This window comes from Triplophysa rosa, linkage group LG11 (assembly GCF_024868665.1).
Source record: "Triplophysa rosa linkage group LG11, Trosa_1v2, whole genome shotgun sequence".
Lineage (NCBI taxonomy): Eukaryota > Metazoa > Chordata > Actinopteri > Cypriniformes > Nemacheilidae > Triplophysa > Triplophysa rosa.
In genome coordinates, this window is record NC_079900.1 from 694,142 (window position 1) to 716,020 (window position 21,879).

Sequence of the window (21,879 nt, forward strand, 5' to 3'; positions counted from 1 at the left end):
CTGGTACCTTGGTCTCCATTCAAACCCGGAGCTAGAAAAACCCTTAAGGCGCTATTAGCCTTGGCGCGAGCTAACCATGTGCGTTTGAGCTTCACGCCACTCCATTTACTTTGAAGCCTATGAGACACACACGCTCCTTATCCATTCCATGAGCAACCATGTCAAAATAAAAGTCCCTGGTTAACATGTATACTGACACGATGGTAAATGTAAACAAAACAAAAAAATACTCAAAATCATGAACTTTGAAATGAAATAAATAATTGCAAATTAAACAAATATTCCAAATGTAACAGTAACTGGTATGATGTTTTTTTTGCACATTTTGTGAACTTTCTGCACAGCACTGTGGTCAATTTATTTTATCTTATGGTTTATAAATAAAATTGGAATTGACTGGACAAGTGAGAGTGCGCGTGTATAACTATAATTACGGTAATATGGTGTCAATTTTAGGAATGTGCGGCACTATCACTGTGTTTACGGTAATATCAGCAACAACAGAGAAGCTGCGCTAACAGAAGCGGACTGTTTCCCTGCACTGTTTGAGGTAATATCAGAACAAAATGTCATGTTTTCATGTTATTTTAACTGTTAGGGTTCAGACTGAATCATGGTCTTATGTGTTTCAGTTATATCTATCTTTAGAGACCTCTTCAAGCCATCTGTAGATGTGATTTATAATGACGAGGTTAATCGCTAATGTTAGCCAAATTTGTCTTACTGTTTAGCCTATTTTAGTTACTTGAATGCATTGACACTATTAAGGTGTAACTTTTAAAGCATGTTCTGCAGCCGTGCAACTCATGTTGTGTCCCATTTTGACTAATTTCAATATGCCCTAAAAAAATGATGCATTTTATTATGGAAAAGTATATTTTTAGCGTGTTTGTGTAGCAAACTCTTATACACGCAGATCATTCATTATTTCTTACTAAATTATTTAAACATACTATGATTTGAGCCATACTAATCTTAATTTCCAATACGAGGACAAGTAGTATGCTAATTAGGATGCAGGGTGAGAGTCAGACTACTCGGTGTTGATTAAACTTCAGTTGTAATTAAACCCGAAAACTCAGACCCTGCAGCCCGATTTGCATATTATCTGTCCTAATTAATATTTTAACAGTTTTATTCAAATATTTTGTTCATAGTTGTTAATATGAAAATCATGTATTTATTTATTTTTGAAGGTCTGTTACACCATGTTCAGTGAAGCCATGAATGAAGTTGAGGAGAAGCATCAGTGTCAGAAACCTCAGAATCTTGTAAAGCTGGAAATGTCTTCTAGTAGTTTGCAGAAGAACAAGATTTTATCACCAATAAGGAAACAAAGAACAGAAGCAGTCAAACCTTTCACTTGTTCTCAGTGTGGAAAGAGTTTCAAACAGAAAAGTCATCTTGAGGAGCACATGAGAACTCACACTGAAGAGCGACCATACATGTGTCCTCAGTGTGGAAAGAGTTTCGACTGCAAATCAACGCTTAAAAAGCACATCAGAATTCACACTGGAGAGCGTCCATACACATGTCCGCAGTGTGAGAAGAGTTTCAACTGCAAATCAATGCTTGAGGTGCACATTAGAATTCACACNAATGCAAAAACCATATTCGGTGTTCGGTATTATTCGGCCTTCGGCCAAGTGTTTCACATCATGTTCGGCTTCGGCTTCGGCCAAGAATGTTAGATTCGGTGCATCCCTACTGGAAATGTCTTCTAGTAGTTTGCAGAAGAACAAGATTTTATCACCAATAAGGAAACAAAGAACAGAAGCAGTCAAACCTTTCACTTGTTCTCAGTGTGGAAAGAGTTTCAAACAGAAAAGTCATCTTGAGGAGCACATGAGAACTCACACTGAAGAGCGACCATACATGTGTCCTCAGTGTGGAAAGAGTTTCGACTGCAAATCAACGCTTAAAAAGCACATCAGAATTCACACTGGAGAGCGTCCATACACATGTCCGCAGTGTGAGAAGAGTTTCAACTGCAAATCAATGCTTGAGGTGCACATTAGAATTCACACTGGAGAGCGTCCATACACATGTCCGCAGTGTGAGAATAGTTTCGACTGCAAATCAACGCTTGCGAAGCACATTAGAATTCACACTGGAGAGCGTCCATACACATGTACTCAGTGTGGAAAGAGTTTCAGCCGCAAATCAACACTTGTTGAGCACATGAGAACTCACACTGGAGAGCGCCCATACACTTGTTCTCAGTGTGGAAAGAGTTTTATAAAGAGATCAACGCTTGAAGAGCACATGAAAATTCATAGTGAAGAGCGCCGATATGCATGTCCTCAGTGTGGAAAGAGATTTAGACAGAAATCAACGTTTAAGGTTCACATGAGAATTCACAATGGAGAGCGCCGATACACGTGTACTCAGTGTGGAAAGAGTTTCAGACAGAAAAATCATCTTAATGTCCACATGAGGGTTCACACTGGAGAGCGTCCATACACGTGTCCTCAGTGTGGAAAGAGTTTCAAACAGAAAACACGTCTGGAGGCGCACAAGAAAATTCACACTGGAGAGCGTCCATGAACATGCCTTCACCATAAAATGTAGATTTGCTCTTAAAGGAACACTTCATCTGAGAAGTTAAATTAGCCTATATTTTACTCACTCTCAAGCCTTTCCATGTGTATTTGACCTTCTTCTTTAAGCGCACCGCAGTCGGAGTTATACTGAATAATATCCTAGCTCTTCCCAGCTTGGTAATAGTGGTGGATTTGGTGGACATTATTTTGAAACTCAAAATGCGCATGAAGCTAATCCACACGCCTCCAGGGGGTAACATGTCCTCTGAAGCGGATCTATTGGTTTTTGTTAAATATTTTTATTTCAACAATTATAAACTATAATCACTGGCTTCCGGCAACAGGATTGGTAGAACTGATCATGAGGTGGGCTCAGAGAAACATGCAGCATTAAATATAGTGAAAGACAGAAACACTGCAGTTGTTGTTACTCCCCCTCGTGTCATCTAAGATATAGGTGACATTGTCACCAAAGTAGAACAGTAAAGAAATTCATTAGATGAAATCGTGTTCTTTGGTCATTCATGCAAACGCTGTGTCTTGGAAAGTTCAAAAAGCAGACACGGGCAACACAAACGCAATCCCTGCGCCTCCTGACGTTATATTAATGTCTTATGAAGCGAATCACAAGATTTATAAGAAACTGAACACTGCCCTTCATAGTGAGTAGGGAACATGGAACTCGTCAGATGTTTCAGACACGCAAAGTGCAGTTTGGCAGACTGTAGATCACCAGTCATAATGTCATTCAGTTTCTTGAACAGATCAATCTTTTGCTTAATAAAACGTGAATATATCGTCAGGAGGCGCACATATTACTGTTATGTTGCCTGTATGTGTATTTTCAATTTGAAAAACATTGAACTTGTAGACTTACATTTTATGAATGACCGTGGACCAGGATTTCAGGTTGTGTGTAAAAGTCTTTACTGTTCTGCTTGAAACAATGTCACATACATCATGGATGGCCTGAAGTTGAATAAAATGACAGCCAACTCCTCTACAGACATGTACACTCAGTGATAAACCAATGAAATCTTGGTTAAAACAGTAAAAAAAAGGCATGCAGTATTTATGGGATTTCTTTATTAATTTCTGCATACCGGGGCCCTCATAGTGGATATATATATGTACTGTATATATAGCTTTGTATAATTCTTCTGTAAACTTTTCAGAGGAAACGTTTAATAAACTACAAAACTTGGAAAATCATCTTCTGCTGTAAGTGATCAAAAGCTTTATGAAGTCACCTGTCAAAGACGCTTTAGCATGTCCAAAAGTTTAAGGCCCTTGCACACACAGCTGTTTGGAAATGTTCAAAAAATATTTTGTTATTAAACAGCAATTTGTGTTTTAAACAAACACATGAAACAGGATTTTTTTGCAATTATATGCTTCTTCAATAAGGTAAAATGTGTTTCGTTAAAAGTAGAAAAGTAGTCTCAGAATTGATTATTGATAATTCATTCAATTTAACCAGGTAAATACAATAGTATCTAGTACTCCGAGTAGTTTTTGAGAAGAGTAATTTTTCCTACTATGGGAGTCAATGGGGGGCAAGGTAGAGCTAGAGGAGATCATCCTGAAAGTGAGTTTAAATGATGAGAGGAATTTGATTTTATTTCTTATGTAAATACTTCATACTTCAGTCGTTTTCTCTTCATGTTCTATATTCTTGAGGTGTTTGTTGTCTTCTCTTGAGCTGTATTGAGCTCTATATGTTTTTATACAGTAAAGACAGCAGAAGGATCATCAAACTTGGAGGTTTTGTGTGTTTTTTGGAGGGTCTATAACACTCCGGTGTGTTAGCTTTGAAATGGTTTAAATCTTACTTATCCGACCGTTTTCAATTTGTAGCAATAAACAATGAGGTGTCACGCAAATCGCAAGTCCAGTACGGTGTACCACAGGGCTCAGTCTTAGGGCCTCTGCTCTTCGCATTACACATGCTACCTCTAGGAGATATAATAAAGCGACACGGAGTTAGCTTTCACTGTTATGCTGATGATACTCAACTTTATATTTCCTCGAAGCCTCATGAAACACAGCAGTTCCATCGAATAATGGAATGCATAGTCGATATAAAAAACTGGATGAGTAACAACTTTTTATTACTGAACTCGGACAAAACGGAAGTGTTACTTATTGGACCGAAAACTGCTATAAGTAACAACCAAGAATACTGTTTAACTATTGACGGATGTTCCATAAAACCCTCGTCGTCAGCAAAGAATCTTGGCGTTCTATTCGATAGTAATCTGTCATTTGAGAGCCACGTCGCCAACACCTGTAAAATTGCGTTTTTCCATTTTAAGAATATATCTAAACTACGTCATATGCTGTCAATCTCAGATGCAGAGAAGTTAATTCATGCATTCATGACATCAAGACTAGATTACTGTAATGCACTGTTAGGTGGTTGCCCTGCAGGCTTATTACAAAAACTCCAATTGGTCCAAAACGCGGCAGCTCGAGTTCTTACACGTACAAAAAAGTATGAACATATTAGCCCGGTTCTGTCAACCTTGCACTGGTTACCTATAAAGCATCGCGTTAACTTTAAAATCTTGCTTATTACCTATAAAGCCTTACATGGTTTAGCTCCTCAGTACTTGAATGAACTCCTTTTGTATTACAGTCCTTCACGTGCATTACGCTCTCAGGCGTCCTGTCAGTTGGTAATACCTAGAATTTCAAAATCAAGTGCAGGTGGTAGATCCTTTTCCTATCTAGCGCCTAAACTTTGGAATAGTCTTCCCTGCACTGTCCGGGAGGCAGACACACTCTGTCAGTTTAAATCTAGACTAAAGACGCATCTTTTTAATCTTGCATACACTACTCTTCCATAATATAAATCTTCAGAGGGTTTAGGCTGCATTAGTTAGATCAACCGGAACCAAAAACACAACTGATGTACTTGTTGCATCAAAGAGTACAGAACAGTACTCTACTCTCAGCCAGTCTTGTCTCATTGTTCCAAGGTTACCACAGCGAGCAGGATGCAGTTCATGGCCTGACCTGATGGTAGAGCGGAGAATGGGAAGTGGGGACCTGACAAGAGCTGAGATGATAGAGCTGGATAAAGAAGGACGCGGTCTCTTGACATGTCTTCACCACAAAACTTCAAATGCTATTAGATTATTAATGATAATCTTAAACTATAATTTATTTTATTATTAAGTTTATTTATTTTATTTAGCCTTGTTGTGCAAGTTCTCTGGAGCTTGTGCAGAGGCAGCAGCTTTTGCCAGAGGGGAACTGGAATCCCCTGGTTGGGCCTGGGTTCTCCTGAGGTTTTTTTTCTCGATTAGAGTTTTGGGTTCCTCGCCACCGTTTGCATACTGTTTTTGCACTATCTGCCTGACCGGGGGGGCTGCTTTAGAATCTTAAAGTTTTACTTAATTAATATTGCATATAGGAATTTATTATCTGCTATATTTGACCTGTGCTTCTCTCTCCTTTATCCTAAATGTGTGCTCTCACTGAGCGTGTGTGTGTGTGCGTACTTGTCTGTGTACGTACGTGTGTGTGTGTGTGTGTGTGTGTGTGTGTGTGTGTGTGTGTGTGCGTGCGTGCGTGCGTGCGTGCGTGTGTGTGTGTGTGTCTCTGTGTCTGTGTGTGTTGGTGTGTGTGCGTGTTGTGTGTGTGGAGTGTTTTGTGTGTGGGTGTGTCTGTCTTCTGTGTTTTCAACCATTTCTTGTTTTTGCAGGTACAACTTTGATTGTTTTGCTTGTAGTCAATGTGTCTCATGTACAGCTGCTTTGTAACAATGAAAATTGTAAAAGCGCTATATAAATAAAGTTGAGTTGAGTACACTCATTTCAAACTCTTAGAAAATGTGTTTCATTGTTATAGACGTGATGAGATTCTATTCTGGGGCCTCGTGTATCAAACTCTCCGTAGATTTCATGCGAAAAGTTTATGTACGCACACAAGCTAGGACGCCAGAACCTGCGCAAAAATCCCTATATAAATCCCAGTCAGAGTAAGATTGTGTGTATGTACATCTCCACCTGTCTCCTCCCCAGAATCAGTTGTTTACAGCGTTTACAATGCCTAGTTTTACTATGCATAACCTCATCTGCATATCATTTCCATGTATATTCACGACATCAACCTCTATGCAGATGCGGTTGTATAGTGTTATTATTGGAGCTATTCAAACCGGACAATGGACCGTTCTGACAACCGAATCCATGCAGCAGTTTAATATCAAAGCAAGTGCGCATCGTTGATCATTGTTCTCACTAAAAATATTTTCTCATAACATCAGATATGCAGTTTAGTTTAAAGATGAATTATTGTGCACCTATAGCTGTCTTTAAAGTATAGGCCTAGCATGCGACAGGAAAAGTGAGCAAACGCATCCAATACAAATATGTTATTTAAATTCATCACATTTTTGTTTAACTTCTGCGTAATGACTTGATATAATTTCAGCCATGCAGTCATCATCATTGGCCAGAAAATCATTGTGGTCCCACTCGTTCTCTTCGGATTCTGCCATTGGCAAAGTCCTCTAATAATATTCCCATAAGGCTTGTGTGACAATAGTATCCCAGCTAACAATTTTTGGTTCCCCTAATGTTAGTTTTTGGTTCCCAGAACGTTATTTTCTAAGGTTCGTTTTTGGTTCTCCAGGAAAGTTTTCTTAGAAATAGAATGTTAGTTTCTGGTTCCCAGAGAGTTTTTTAAGGTTCCCAGAATGTTATCCTAAAATATTTTTCTCAGGTCCGTTTGGCCTCACTACACGTCAGTTATGAATAACGTTACATCCATGCTGTTTTTAAGAGCCATTTATTCGGTGCAATTCTTACTCAGTACACAGGGGGGCGTATATGGGATTCCGTATATGAGGCTCACTAGCCAATCAGCGTAAATAGGCCATAAATCCTGCCTACACGTGAGATTTGTTCCAGAAAAATTGAAGCGAACGAAAAATTGAGAAGCGTAAAAGAAAACTCGGAAAGCGCTAATGAAAAATCTAGCAGCGAATTCAAAACTATTATTTGCAAAAACGAAACTTAGAAAATTGTTAAGAAAAATAGCAGTTTATTTGAAAATCATGTCACATTCTTGCAATTGAGTTTATTGTTTTCATTATCAAAGAGTTTTTTTTTTCTTTCTCATTGTATATTTTTGTTCGTTTTTTAAAAGTTTGCATTCATTTTTATTGGCACAAACGGAATCCCATAGTATCACCAACCACATCAGGCACATCTGTAATGTATCTGCTTGTTTTACCCTCTTTGGCCACCAGATCGTATTGTGAGCCCTTTTGTGAAATACTTGCTAAAAAGCTTCAAAGCTTCATGAGGCTTCATCTCACCACCACTAGTTTTAAATGTCCGTTATGCAGTTAAATTTGTCACGCCCGAGTTAAAGAACTGTTTGCTCAAACTATGTGTCCTTTTTCAGTAATTCAAGCTTTTCTTAATACGTCTGATTGTCAATGGTTTTGTATGGGAGTAATACGCTTTAAAATTAAATAGATTAAAAGAGTATTTGACCACATAACAAATCAGCAGCGATGTGTCCACAGAATGTCCGCTGGGCTCGCGCTTGCCGCCTCAAAGACGTAAACAACAACTCTGCCTGGGCCAGAAGCACTTCCGGGTTTATTTTTTTAAATATTTTATTATTTCATTGTATTATTTTTTATTAATTTTGTCTTACCTTTTATTTTATTACACGAACACTAATAATAAAACATAATTGTTTATTTATCTTAATTCGTGTATAGTGCCGAAAACTCGGTCCAAGTTTTGTAATATAGGAGAATATTGTTATATTCTGGCCTAATGGTTAGAGAGTCGGACTCGTGACCAGAAGGTTGCCGGTTCGATCCTCAGGGCCGGTGGGTATAACGACTGAGGTGCCCTTGAGCAAGGCACCTTACCCCTACTTGCTCCCTGTGCTGCGCTGCAGTGATAGCTTCCGGGTGTACATGTGTTCACCACTTGCTGTGCGTGTGTTCACTACGCTCTGGGTGGGTTAAATGCAGAGGTCACATTTCGGGTATGGGTCACCATACAATAGGTCACTTTCACTTCCTTCACTTTGTAGAAAATGCCTTCACAAAGCTGACAGTTTGTCACACTGTAACTCGTGCATTTCCCCTTATCTATTTTCTTAGTTGAAACCAGTAATCTATAACATGTATCATTTAAATGACATTTTATTAAGACCATATTAACAGTAGCCCAGACAGCAGGAGAGCATGTGAAAACCATTGAATCATTTGTTCATGTTAATGCATCAATATTTCCTGTAACTCAGTGGTTAGAGCATGGCACTATAGCAACGCCAATGTCATGGGTTCGATCCAAGGGATTGCACATACTCAGAAACAAATGTATAGTATAATGCAATGTAAGTCACGTTGGATGAAAGCGTCTGTCAAATGCATAAACGTAAATATCGCTTTTGCACCTGCAAATAATGTTGAAACATGATTTTGAAAATGCTGCATTGGCTATAAATGTTTTAAGAGTTGTACCTTAACATAGCACAACACAACATAAAATATAGATATACATATTTACTGAGCGCTACAGTGTCATAAGTTGAAAGACATCTCCAAGAGCGTGTGGTGTCTTCTCCTGCCCCAACCCTACAAGTGCCCTTTTTTAGTTTCGGCCACTGCCGCTCAAAATGTCTGTGCACGGCCCTGCTGGAAACCAAAAACTAACGTTAGGCGAATGTTCTGCGAACAAAAAATGGTTAGCTGGGTAGTAGTTCGCAAGCTCTCCGTAAAGTTACGCGTAGTCGCATAATATGACGTTTAACTTCAACAATCCAATAGCAGCCTTTAAATTCGTGAGAAAAAGTTGCGTTAAAATGTTGTGAATTTCAAAATGTTCCTGATTTAAACTTATTCACCTCACATAATAACGGTAAAAAATAAGTTTTTATTAAATGGAATACCTAATCATCAATAACAGAATGGGTATTTTATTAAATATTTAAAATGAAACGATTAATAAACAAATGCTGATTAAAAACAATATAGCCCAATAAAATCATAATAAATGACATGTAAAATGGGTGGTTTAATTTTACTGCCAACCGCCAAAGGAATTTAAAAAAGATGGTTTTATTTCGACGTGCACAACACAGGCAGATACACACACGGAGGCGCGCTAGGACGGGTTCTTGTTAGAGCCGCTAATCATGTAATGTCATTACATAATGTTCTCTATTTTACAAGGTAAATGAGTGTAAATGTCAGCATTATCATGTGTAAATCATTGAAGAATGTCGAGTGAAACAAGAGCTTTTTCAGTCAGTTCAGTCTGCTATTTTATTCCTAGTTATTCGGGAGGCTTCCGAAAATATTTAGTTTATACGTAACGTTACGCTTCAACTAAGTTGAATAGTGCAACTCAAACATATTTAGTAGTGCGTAAGTTGTAACTTAGTGCCCATTTAAGTCAAAACAAAAAAGAATCATGACATCAGAAGTGGGAATTATCAAATTTCCGAGAGCACGTGAAGGCAGCATAATGAAGACCTAATCAATGCAATTCAAACCACCTGTTGTGAAGCACCTGATAAACTCCACAGTCTCTGGTGCGTGCTGTTCAGTCTATGCGGAGGCAGACGGAGGTTCAGCTGTCTGTAGCTGTGAGTTTTGGTGTATTTGCAGGGGTGCACATAAGTTTTTCTATCTGGTTCTCAAAAGAGCACCTGGAGATTCGGTTTGGTGCTCACATTGCGTGACAAATTATATTTACCTATTAAAAATAAAGGAGAAAAGTAGTTACTTTTTAATGAACAATAAACAAAATAATAAAGTGAGATAATACTATATTTAAAGTACACTTAATACAATGATAATGTATTTCTTCTTGTTTTTCTTTTACATTAGTAAATATTAATTTTCAACACCAATTTTGAAACCTAAAACGACAACCTTTTTGGTTTTTGGCAGGTTGCTGGGAAGTGCATTCGCGAACGCACATGGAGACTTGCGGTGCGGAGCTAGGATCGAGTATAGCAGAGAAACACAAGCTGCGTGCAAGTGTCAAGTTTAAACAGTTTGTCCTCTTAGAAAGTTTAAGAGAAGCTGTGTTTTGGTAGACGTGCAGCGCAGTTCCAGTCATTCACAGAGGCTGCGCGCGCCGCGTGCTTCTCTAGGAACGAAAGCAGAACCAACAAAGGCGGATCTACCAATACTCAGTTTTTCATCATTTACACCCAGGTCCCGTTTAACACCGGGAACAAACGAGATATCAGTGGTTTTAGCAGCATTCAGTACAAACGAAAATCTTATCCAATATTACATTTAGTCGGTCTAAAACAGTGATTGTGCATCAAAAGGTTTCAACCATGTCAGTACGCAAATGAGCATTCTAAACTTATTTACAGAGCGCATTTTAAATTTTGGTCGCACCTGCGCACCACTTATGTGCATCCCTGTGTATTTGGATGCACCCACAGAACAGTGTTTACAAATTTAAATATTCCGGGTTGCTTGGTGAGATGAGTCATTGGGAACATGTTTTTTGCAGGACGCTGTGATCGTTTGCGCCGTTGAATCGGAGGAGTGAAATATCTGAAACCGGACGGTCGTCTTTACAATGGATGTCAAACGGATATTTCGACACCATCTTTTTTTAACGTTTTTCCTCTGCTGTGTTAATGGAGAAACATCAGAACCGTAATATATTTTAATTGTCTTTTAATGTTAATTTCCCTTTTCAGGAATTTTCCAGCGTTAGCAGTTAAATCATACACTTTGTGTTTCATTGTTCTCCAAAACATTATAAATTGTGACAAGAGTTTTAGGTTTAGCTTTATTTTAATGCCCGTGTATTCGACTGTTATTTGTCCCAGTTAGATTAAATGTTATTAATGACCCTGCCTGACCAAAATTTATATTAGGACTATCCCATATACTGATGTACACTGTAAATCTTTGCTGTAGTTTTTGCAGAAGGTTTGCCAGTAACTTACTGTAGATATTTTAATATACTTTAATTAGCCTACTTTAATCAAAATTAAAACACTTTGACTTTTGAGATTTCAAAATGAGCAAGAAGAGACTGGCATTAGCACAGCAACAAAGTAAAAAAATGGTATTCTTCCTGAGCATTATTCTCTTGTTTTCTGTAACAATATTTTACCATTTACATAAGAAAAGTGACCCAAGATATTTAGTCTTGTTTTATGAAAGAAATGTATAAACTATGTAAGTTTATGCTTATAACAAAGTTGTACATTAAGTCTACAGTAAGTTACTGGCAAACCTGCTGCAAAATTACAGCCAAGTTTTACAGTGTAGGCCTGTTGCTTACAAATGTGAAACGCTGTTCACTACTCGCCTCGTATCACAATGAACACATAAACTGGTTTAAAAACGATTGATTCAATGTTTACATCGTTATTCTTGGCAGGTTTTTTCTGGTGACATTTCCCGCTGTGATCCAGTCAGGATCCGAAGCCAAACTGTGCGCAAGTGTCCTGAAGCCCAGAGATGGTCTTATGGACATTCATCTAGTAGGAAACGATAACCAGACCACATTATTGCTGCAGAAGAGAACGGATGAAGAGATGCATCGTTGCTGTAACTTCCAGGTCTGACATCAGAATGTGTGCGTTCACACCACTGAACATTTTAAGCATCAAGAGTGACGATGTTTCTCAACAGGCACCTCATATAGATGGACAATCGGTGCAGAAAATTCGTGTTGAAGTTCAGGGGAGGTCTTTCAAGTTGGCTGAGGAAAGAAAAGTGATGTTTAGGTCTTACTATCCTTTGACCTTCATCCAAACTGATAAACCCATTTATACTCCAGGACAAATGGGTGAATTAAAGATTCATATTTGTTGGATGATTGTGTTACCATGCCTATCTTGTTTTTAATGCATGGTGTGATTTGAAGACTTGACACATTTCTTATTTTACAGTGCATTTCAGGGCTGTTACCATGGATGGCAGTTTTGTGCCTCTTGATCAGATGGTTATTTTTTATATATATTTTCGTAATAAAATACGATGTCATGTTTGAATGCTACAAATGTTAATTCTGTGGGTTTTTTTTCTTTTCCAAGTACTCTATGGTAGTGGTGGAGGTAAGTCATTGTTTCTGTTCACATCTAATGATCGACAACAGCTTTTTCAAAACTAATTTTTTGTATTTATAATTTAATAGGACAGTCAGAGTAACAGGATTGGACAATGGACAAATGTTTCCTCAATAGGGTGGATATTGCAGCTTTCTCATGAGTTAAACCCAGAAGCCCGTCAAGGCATGTACACACTGAAAGCTTACATTGGTGAAAGGATGGTCGTGCATAATTTTGAAGTGAAGAAGTATGGTAAGTCAATGCGGTTCATCTCTGGTTTGCACAGTACGAAGTCTTTGCTAACGTTGTGTGCTACTTGCTAGTTCTGCCCAAGTTTGACGTGACGATTAAAGCAGCAAAGACGCACAGTGTTGGTGAAGAAGAACTGAAAATTGAAGTTTGTGGAAAGTGAGTGACTTTCCTTTATGCACCTTCATATGCTGCTGTTTATTCTTTAACTCCGTTCTTGCACTGATTCTTAGGTACACCTACAACCAACCTGTACTTGGTAGCGCGTGGGTGGAGGTGTGCCGTAATTCTTTTAAATATGTTTCTGTTCCTGGTGTGGTTAGTCCCTGCTTGAACCAAATCGCTGAGGTGTGACATGTAATTCAGTTATTTTCATTTTTTATTATTTTGGTCATTTAAAGCAGCTGCAGTGTGTGGTTTTTCTTTCTCTTAGATGAATAAAACTGGTTGTGCCTCCTATATGTTTGACACGTCAGCCTTTATAAACTTCAGATTTGAGAATTATCTGCAAGATTCTCTTGTTGTTCAAGCAAATCTCACAGAGGAGGGAACAGGTGAGCTCTGCATTGACATGCTGTTCTAAACATTCAGATGCGTATGAGTTTACGGAGTTTTCACAGCTGTGTCATGATACTGTTTCCTAGGCACAGTCATGACGAAGTCTCAAACCGTATCCCTGACGTATGAAATTGGGAAGGTCACCTTTGTTGATCTCCCTAACACTTTTGAACATGGATCAGTTCTAGAAGGAGAGGCAAGTAAAGTTGTACAATTCCAATGCTCTTCGGTGTGTTGCTTTATTGTTTGTCTTTTTTTTTTTATCCCTCGCAGATCAAAGTTGTGCATTTTAATGGGACACCAATTGATGATAAAGCAGTCTATCTGTTGGAAGGTCAAAGTTGGGCTTCCAAAGTGCTCCAGAATCTCACTACAGACAGTAATGGACTCGCCGCCTTCTCTCTTAATACAGATAGTCTTCCTAACAGTGACTTTAATCTGATGGTATGCTAGTTTGTGTTAAAGGAATAGTTCACCTTCAAAATGAAAATTCTGTCATTATTCCCATTGTCATTTTGGTAACACAAAAATTTGGTCCCCATTGACTTCTATTGTACAGACACAAAACCAATGCAAGTCATTGGGGACCAGCGGTTTTGTTACCAACATTTTTCAAAATATCATTATTTGTGCAGAAGAAAGTCATACCGGTTTGAAATTCTAAGGGGATGTGTAAATGACAGAATTTTAATCCCGTTTAGTTAACGTTGGCATTTTGCAGGACACAAATTCCATTCATTGTTTTTCAGGCAAGTGTGTCTCCAGAATTGCTTTATACCTATAAAAAGCCATACTTCACTACCGATCAGAAAACTATTCGACTTCTCCAGCCTGCCACATCATACACCCCAACTTTCAGTGAACTGACCATAGAGAAAATTGAGCAGCCATTAATGTGTGATACTGAGATTACCGTAACCATTAAGTATCACTTTGTTGGGGAGACTGCTAGCAACATTAACACCGCCGTCATCTATATGGTGAGTACAAAATACTACATATGATTTTTCCTGTGATCTCTGCTGGCAAAGCCATAGTAATGTCGTGTGTTTGTGTCAGGTTTTGTCCAGAGGAGTGATTGTTCATCATGGATATAAGAATGTTAACGTGCAGACTTCTAATGGAGCAGCGAGTGGCTCGGTGTCATTCAAACTGTTTGTTGGAGAAGATCTGAGTCCAGCTGTACAGATTCTAGCATACTGTCTTCTGCCCAGTAACAATGTGGTTGCTGGAAGCACAGTTTTTGACATTGAAAAGTGTTTTAAAAACAAGGTGTATATATGCTTTTTATTTTTGTACGTTTTCTTACAAACATACACCCTCACCGTTGTTGTTCTGGCCATAGGTGTCTGTGCAGTTTTCTCCTGCTTCAGCAGCTCCAGGTGAAGAAAACACGATAGAGCTGTCAGCTCATCCTGGTTCACTGTGTGGCGTCAGTGCTGTAGATCAGAGCCTTTTCATCTTGGAATCAGGAAAACGTCTGAATGCAGAAAAGGTGTACATGTTCTTCGTTTCGCAACTTTATTTTTATTTCAAAATAGTTGCACATATCATTTTGGTACCAGTATGTTTACTTTCACTATGTTGTGACCATCTGGTCTTGTTGATATGACCGTTACAGATCTTCGGCCTGTTGCCAGTGCAGTCAGTATCTGTTTATCCATATGAGGTTGAAGATGAGCAGGAGTGTCTAAAACGGAGGCCTCGTCGAGCCGTGCTGCCGCCTCGAGTCGTGCCAACAAACAGTCCATATGAAACCTTTAAGGTGAGTAGCTGCTCATTGGTGATTGTATGGAGTTCGGAGACGCTAGCTGCGTTTACATGGACCAATGTAAACGCAGCAAGGAAAAGCTTCATATAAACGTCAATCAGATTAAAAATTGATTTGATTCCCAAACCGATTAGAATTTCAGTGGGATTGTAAGGGGTGGTTTATGCCGTTTGTAATCCGCTTGATAGGACATGTGAACACTTGATCAGATTAAAAAGCCAAGTAGGAAGTTGTGCGCATGTGCAAAGATGATGCAGGGTCGTAAGCAGCGGTTGCTAAAGAAACCTGAAATCTGAAAGCGGTGCAAATTTCCATATGCTTGTCATCTCTAAACGAACAATGTTTCTATGCATTTAAAATGTCTTATCTGTTTCTCTTGAGTGAGATTTTAACCACAATTTCTGAGTTCCTTTTTAAAACACGATACATTTGTAGATCTACAAACGTACTGTAGGCTAAAATATCGAATCAAATTTCATTTATATGCGTAGTAGGCTACCGAACATTTATTTTATTTAACGTTTACTTGCATGTGCTTTGGAAGGATTAACTGTTTTTACCATGGTAAATCGCTGTAACGACCTTGCTTCATTGATATTTAACGTTGGACATTATTTTGCGTTAATGAATTGTACTTTTCTTTTTGTGCCGTTTGTAAAATAAAATATACACGTGTGCTTTAAAACACTGTTTTAGTGGGTATTTAGGTGAACACTCAGCAGATTATATCGGATTTGAAGCTTGTCATGTAAATGCACATCATCAATCAGATCAGTTAATTTACCTTTCATGTAAACGCTACATTCAGATTGCACAATCTGAATAAATTCAATCCGATGTTTCCACTGTCCATGTAAACGTAGCTAGTATTTTTTAAGTCAAATTAATGTTATTAAAGGGATGGTTCACCCCAAAAGGAAAATTTACTCACCCTCAGGTTGTTCTAAACCTGTATAATTTGTTTTGATGAACACAAGGGAAGATATTTGTAAGAATGTCAGTAACCAAACAAATCTCATCCCCCGTTTATTGCCATAGTTTGGAAAATAAATACTATGGGAGTCAATGAGGGAATAAATGTTTGATAACTGACATTCTTACAAATATCTTTGTTCATTTGAACAAATAAGTTTATACAGGTTTGGAACAATCTGAGAACATGACAGATATTTTGTCATTTTTGGGTGAACTGTCCATCTGCCTTATGTACATCACTTTGTTGCATTTTAACAGGGTGTGGGCTTGAAGGTTGCTTCAAATCTGGCTCTTAGAGATCCTCAGTGTCTGGAATATAGGGGCCACAATTATTACCGCCATGATGGTATAGTGTATGCTTTCCCCTCCATCTATATAAAACAAGCCACTGTTGTACACAATCTGAAATGTTTGCAAGTGTATTCATCTCATCTTTTGTGCTTTTAAGTGCACTATCCGCGTTACCCTGGGATTCGTCCGATGGCTGCGCCATTAGCAATGGCTGTGCCACTAGCAGAAGGTGCTGGTTTGGGTGAAGTTAATTCTGCTATTGAAGTAACTGTTCGAACAGTCTTCCCAGAAACTTGGATCTGGGAACTTGTTGAAGTAGGGTAAGTCAACCACTAACTTTTTTTAAATGGTTGAAATGAATACAAGCAACAGGCAGGAGTTTATCACTAATTTTTGGATAACGTTTATCCGCTTTCTTCACAGGGACTCTGGTTCAACAGAGGTTCCTGTGAAGGTTCCTGACACCATCACCACCTGGGAGGCGGATGTCTTCTGTTTGTCCTCTGAAGGTCTGGGTCTGGCTCCTCCTGCTCAGCTGACAGTTTTCCAGCCCTTCTTCCTGGAGCTCTCTCTGCCTTACTCCATCATCCGTGGAGAGATCTTTGAGCTGAAGGCCACCGTCTTCAACTATCTGTCCGCGTGCATCATGGTGAGATTTCTCAAATCATCTTCGGTCACATTTCTGTCATACGATCTGAACTAATCCTCAATCTTTAATGGACAGGTTCAAGTAACACCTGCTCCGTCCTCAGACTTCACTCTTAGACCCTTAACTGGATCTCCATATTCAACATGTCTGTGTGTCAATGGGAGAAAGACCTTTTCATGGGTTCTTACTCCACTTGCTCTTGGTCAGTTTCGTTCAATTTCGCATTCGTCTTTATCTAAATAAAACTGACATTAATTTCAGTGGTTTCATTACAGGAGTCATGAATGTGACCATCAGTGCACAGGCACTTTCTCAAGGCACGTGTGGCAAGATTGTGAGCGTGCCAGAGAGCGGACGTGTTGACATAGTCACTCGAAGTCTACGTGTATTGGTCAGCACACTTTTAATCAATCGTTGGTTTGCTTTGCAAATTAAATTGGAGGTCTTTTTGGGTGTAATGTGTTTTTTCTGTTATTTTAAGGCTGAAGGAGTTGAAAGAACAACGACCTACAGTTGGTTGTTGTGTCCGCGGGGTTTGTGTACACTTGACACATTTCTCAATGTAGTGGCAATTGTTTAATCTCACACTGCTCTTTGTGCTTGTCAGTTATGTTGTGATTTATGATTTGATAGGAAGTAGAATTTCAGAGGAGGTGATGCTGACTCTTCCACCAAATGTAATCAGGGGGTCGGCCAGATCTTCTATCTCTGTACTTGGTAAAGCAACTGCATTGAGTATATTTGATCGCTAGATATTAAACATGGATTATGTATCCATGAGTTTAACATTCCTTTCTGAATTTCTGAGTTCAGTTCTTGTAAGGTGCAAAGTAAATGGTACAAAACTAGATGTACACTAACGTTTGGCTGTTTTTTTGCAGGAGACATATTGGGTCGTGCGCTGCAGAATCTTCAGGGATTATTACTGATGCCGTACGGCTGTGGAGAACAAAACATTGCTGTTCTTTCTCCCAATATTTACATTTTACAGTATCTGGAGAACACTGAGCAGCTCACCTCAAACATCAGAGAGAAAGCCATAGGCTTCCTGAAGAGTGGTAATGATGTACTTGCGCACCACGGGCATTTTCCAAACGGCATTTATACACCCTTGAAGGGCACTTCGAGAAGGGGATGCCATTTGTAGCGGCGTTCCAAACTAAAGTGTACACCTGAATCCCTTTACAAAGGGCCCTTTCAGAAGTCTGTTCGCAAAGGGTACATGCCATGGTCACTTCAAAGTGAGTTCCGTTTGTGATCACGTGGTCTTGGATGAAGAGTTCTCACTGTGCATTTTGGAGCAAATATGGAGCAGGATTTTGACGTTACCTACAAATACATTTATTTTTATGTGTTAAAATGGTTAAAATAAGTATGTTTAATAGCTACATATTCCTTTATCATATATTTCCTTTTTAAATACCAAGTGGAGTGAAAAAAACAAGGGGAAGTAGGACCTCGGACAATATTCAACAAGAAATATTAAATGTATTGTTTTTCAACAAGTGCGGCGTGGTGAAAGGTAACATTTGGCCAGTCGTTTCCCTTTGTGAAGGGAGTTCCAAACGCATACGAGATGAGGCTGTAATGCCCTACACCCTTCAAACAGTTCACTTCAAGGGCTCAGCCCTTCGAAGGGAGTAGGGTATAGGGATGCTCAATTCGTTTGGAAAATGCCCCACATGAAATGAGACTTTTCATATTCAAGCACATCAGCATGTCAAGAATTTTTTTTTTTCTGAATTTGCTAATGTTAAACTAAACAGGATACCAGAGACAGTTGAACTACAGACATCCTGATGGGGCGTTCAGCGCGTTTGGTTATGGTGATGGTAATACATGGTGAGTGTCTTTTATTACTGTTCAGTCGTCTTGAGTATGTTTGTCACAATGTTATTTTCACATCTTCAGGTTGACTGCATTTGTCATGAGGTCATTTGGCCAAGCACAGAAATACATCTTCATTGATCCACATGTTATTCAGAGTGCAAAGGATTGGTTAATAAGAGGACAGAGTTCAGATGGCTGTTTTGTTCAACAGGGAAAGTCGTTCAACAACAGAATGGTGTGTGATTTATCATTTAAATCTTTTGTTTGAAACTTATTGGACTTTATTCATCTTTATTTTGTGTTTGTGAAGGGTGGCGTGAATGATAATGTGACCATGACTGCCTACATCACTGCATCATTGCTTGAACTGGAAACTCCAGTGACAGTAAGATCATCTCCAGAGAACACCGTAGAAACTATTAGAGAAACGGCAGGTGTGTCTCAGTGTCGTCATTCTGTGTTTCAGGATCCTGTGGTCACTCAAGCTTTGTCCTGTTTGAGGTCCATCAATGGGGATCTTAAAAACACTTACACTATTGCGCTGCTTGCCTACACTTTCAGTCTGGCGAGAGACGAGGACACCCTGTGGCAGCTTTTAAATGAGCTAGATACTCTTGCTATTTCAGATGGTAAAGATATTTACTGTGTTCTCAGTCGACAATATAGGACAGTCTCTTGTCTGAACAATATAGGACAGTCTCATGTCTCTTTTGGTGTGTGTTGTAAAGGAGGTCTCCTGCACTGGACTCAGATGGGATCTACGGTTTATTCTGGTTCTCTGGCAGTGGAGATCAGCTCATATGTTCTGTTAGCGGTTCTCACTACAGATTCAGTCACTACAGCTGATCTGGGATATGCTAACAGGATTGTCAGCTGGCTTGTGAAGCAACATAATGCTTATGGAGGATTCTCCTCTACACAGGTTACCAGACTACAAATGAAGAACATTAGTGAACCTGCTTGCTTACCCACATGCGTTTTCATGTTGTGATGTTATCAGGACACCGTTGTGGCTCTTCAGGCTTTGTCTTTGTACGCTACCAAAGTGTTCAGCTCTGATGGTTCCAGCACAGTGACTGTTCAGTCAGCAGGAGACTCTCACAGCTTTGATGTGGATCAGGACAACAAGTTGCTGTATCAGGAGGAGCAGCTACAGAATGTTCCTGGCAGATATACTATTGGAGTGACTGGCTCAACCTGCGTGTCAGTGCAGGTTAGCCACACTTTTGCTTTCTTTGTAAAACCAAAGAATTACAAAAAGATGCCAAACTTTGTCATTTTGATTTTGTGGTCACAGGTCACCTTATTCTACAACATTCCAACACCTGCTCAGATCACTAAAACTTTAAGCGTTGAAGCAAAGCTTACGGGAGATTGCCTTGTGTCATCTGGTCCAAATCTCATCATGAACTTCTTTGTCAAGTAAGATGTTAAGATTTTGACTCTTGGTCAAGGGTCCGCATTATACCTTATAGGAAAAAATAACTTGATTATACTTTGTACAAAAATACAGTTCGTTACTGCTACAGTATATCTGAATGTAACATTTTGTTCAATTTGTTTCTTGCAGATACAATGGGCCGCAGGAAAGCACTAACATGGTCATAGTAGACATTAAACTCCTATCGGGGTTCACGGCAGACACCACAACGGTCGGTTTGAGTGTTTGAAGTTATTTGTAAATGGTTGCAATAAAAAAGCTCCTTTTTTATTAGTCAACTACTTGATTTTTGTACACAGCTTGGAACTCCACCCAATTCATACGCACCACTGGTTGAACGGGTCGATTCAGAAGCTGGTCGTGTCATCGTGTATTTGAAGGAGGTGAGGGAGTGTTAGTTTTGAATGCTGAGAGTTCATATTTGTACTTATGGCCTGTTCTCTCTTGCAGGTTCCAAAAAATATTCCAATGAGTTACAAGCTACAAATGAAACAACTTTATCCAGTGAAAAGTCTCCGTTCTGCTGTGATCAAAGTCTATGACTACTATCAACCAAGTAATGGGTTTTGAGGTTGCTGCACTTGTTTTTCCTCCTTTACAGTATGATACTGCAATGTGCTGTTTCCTCTCCTTCAGGTGACCAGTCTGAGACTGCATACTCCTCCCCCTGTGCATGAGAGTATCCAGCTTCAGGACAGTTGATGCTATCATTCTTAAATGATTTTGCAAGGTTATTTGTCTTTCTCAGCCTGCTGCTAATAAATTATATATCTTTACGCACTGGTTTTTGTGCTGCATGTAAATAAAGTGGTCACAGATATTTGACTTTTTTTATATTTGAATTTTTCCTAAATATGGCCCTTTAGGTCACAGTCCAGAACTTTTTTTGGGTTAAAATCAAATGGTTATTGCCCATGTACATAAAATGTGTTTAAAAACAGTTTTTAGTAAGCTTATAGACCACTGAGTTAAATTACGTAGGCCCAAGCCAACAAAATACATCCAATGGAACGTTTATAACGGAACGTTAAATGTGTGATTTAATTGTGATCTTAAAAGTAAAACGTCAAACCAGGCTTGCATGTGGACCAGTGTTTAGATATTGTGAAATGTTTGTCATGTGTCTCCAAGTGGTTATGTCACACCCATGAAAAGGAGGCCGTGATCACACTGTGTGAGACCTTGATAACGTGGCTCCACATCACACTCATTCCTGTGCAGACTCCCTGCGTTCCATTTCGAAGGGTTCATCCCTACCATCTGTTTACCATCTGGAGTGAGTGCTTCGAAGGGTGTAATCTATATTGAGGACTAAACCTGCAAAAATAAAAAATACATAAACATGTATAAATATCTAAACAAATAAATGTAATATGAAAATAAAGGAATGAATGAATCGATAAAATAATTTTGCTCTTAACGGTTTTTATAAATTTTGTCCATGTTTTATTCGTTTATTATTTTCAGATTATTTTATTTCGATCGATTTGGCTTGTTTAAA

The 21,879-nt window shown here is 38.9% G+C and overlaps 2 protein-coding genes across 3 annotated transcripts; both read left to right on the forward strand.

Moving 5' to 3' along the window:
• The first annotated feature begins 478 nt into the window (after positions 1 to 478).
• On the forward strand, positions 479 to 21,198 carry LOC130561089 (alpha-2-macroglobulin-like). 2 transcript variants are annotated; one of them, XM_057345211.1, is made up of 35 exons: positions 479 to 550; positions 11,057 to 11,205; positions 11,942 to 12,122; positions 12,196 to 12,352; positions 12,456 to 12,508; positions 12,600 to 12,620; positions 12,701 to 12,866; positions 12,938 to 13,022; positions 13,097 to 13,211; positions 13,297 to 13,417; positions 13,508 to 13,617; positions 13,695 to 13,865; positions 14,171 to 14,401; positions 14,481 to 14,693; positions 14,767 to 14,916; positions 15,043 to 15,186; positions 16,426 to 16,513; positions 16,616 to 16,778; positions 16,882 to 17,107; positions 17,183 to 17,309; positions 17,383 to 17,498; positions 17,589 to 17,640; positions 17,741 to 17,824; positions 17,989 to 18,165; positions 18,874 to 18,949; positions 19,019 to 19,172; positions 19,248 to 19,322; positions 19,404 to 19,566; positions 19,666 to 19,859; positions 19,938 to 20,150; positions 20,235 to 20,359; positions 20,508 to 20,589; positions 20,678 to 20,761; positions 20,829 to 20,934; positions 21,015 to 21,198. In XM_057345211.1, exons 2-35 carry the CDS (start codon positions 11,126 to 11,128, stop codon positions 21,053 to 21,055), a joined length of 4,344 nt encoding a protein of 1,447 aa, XP_057201194.1. In that variant the 5' UTR covers positions 479 to 550; positions 11,057 to 11,125; the 3' UTR covers positions 21,056 to 21,198. The 2 variants fall into 2 exon arrangements, with proteins under 2 accessions (XP_057201194.1, XP_057201193.1); XM_057345210.1 differs by lacking the exon at positions 479 to 550 and adding an exon at positions 10,137 to 10,169.
• Positions 1,714 to 4,298, forward strand: LOC130561179 (gastrula zinc finger protein XlCGF49.1-like). The gene has a single exon (XM_057345350.1). The coding sequence runs from the start codon at positions 1,714 to 1,716 to the stop codon at positions 2,545 to 2,547; it is 834 nt and encodes a 277-aa protein (XP_057201333.1). The 3' UTR covers positions 2,548 to 4,298.
• Positions 21,199 to 21,879: the final 681 nt, after the last annotated feature.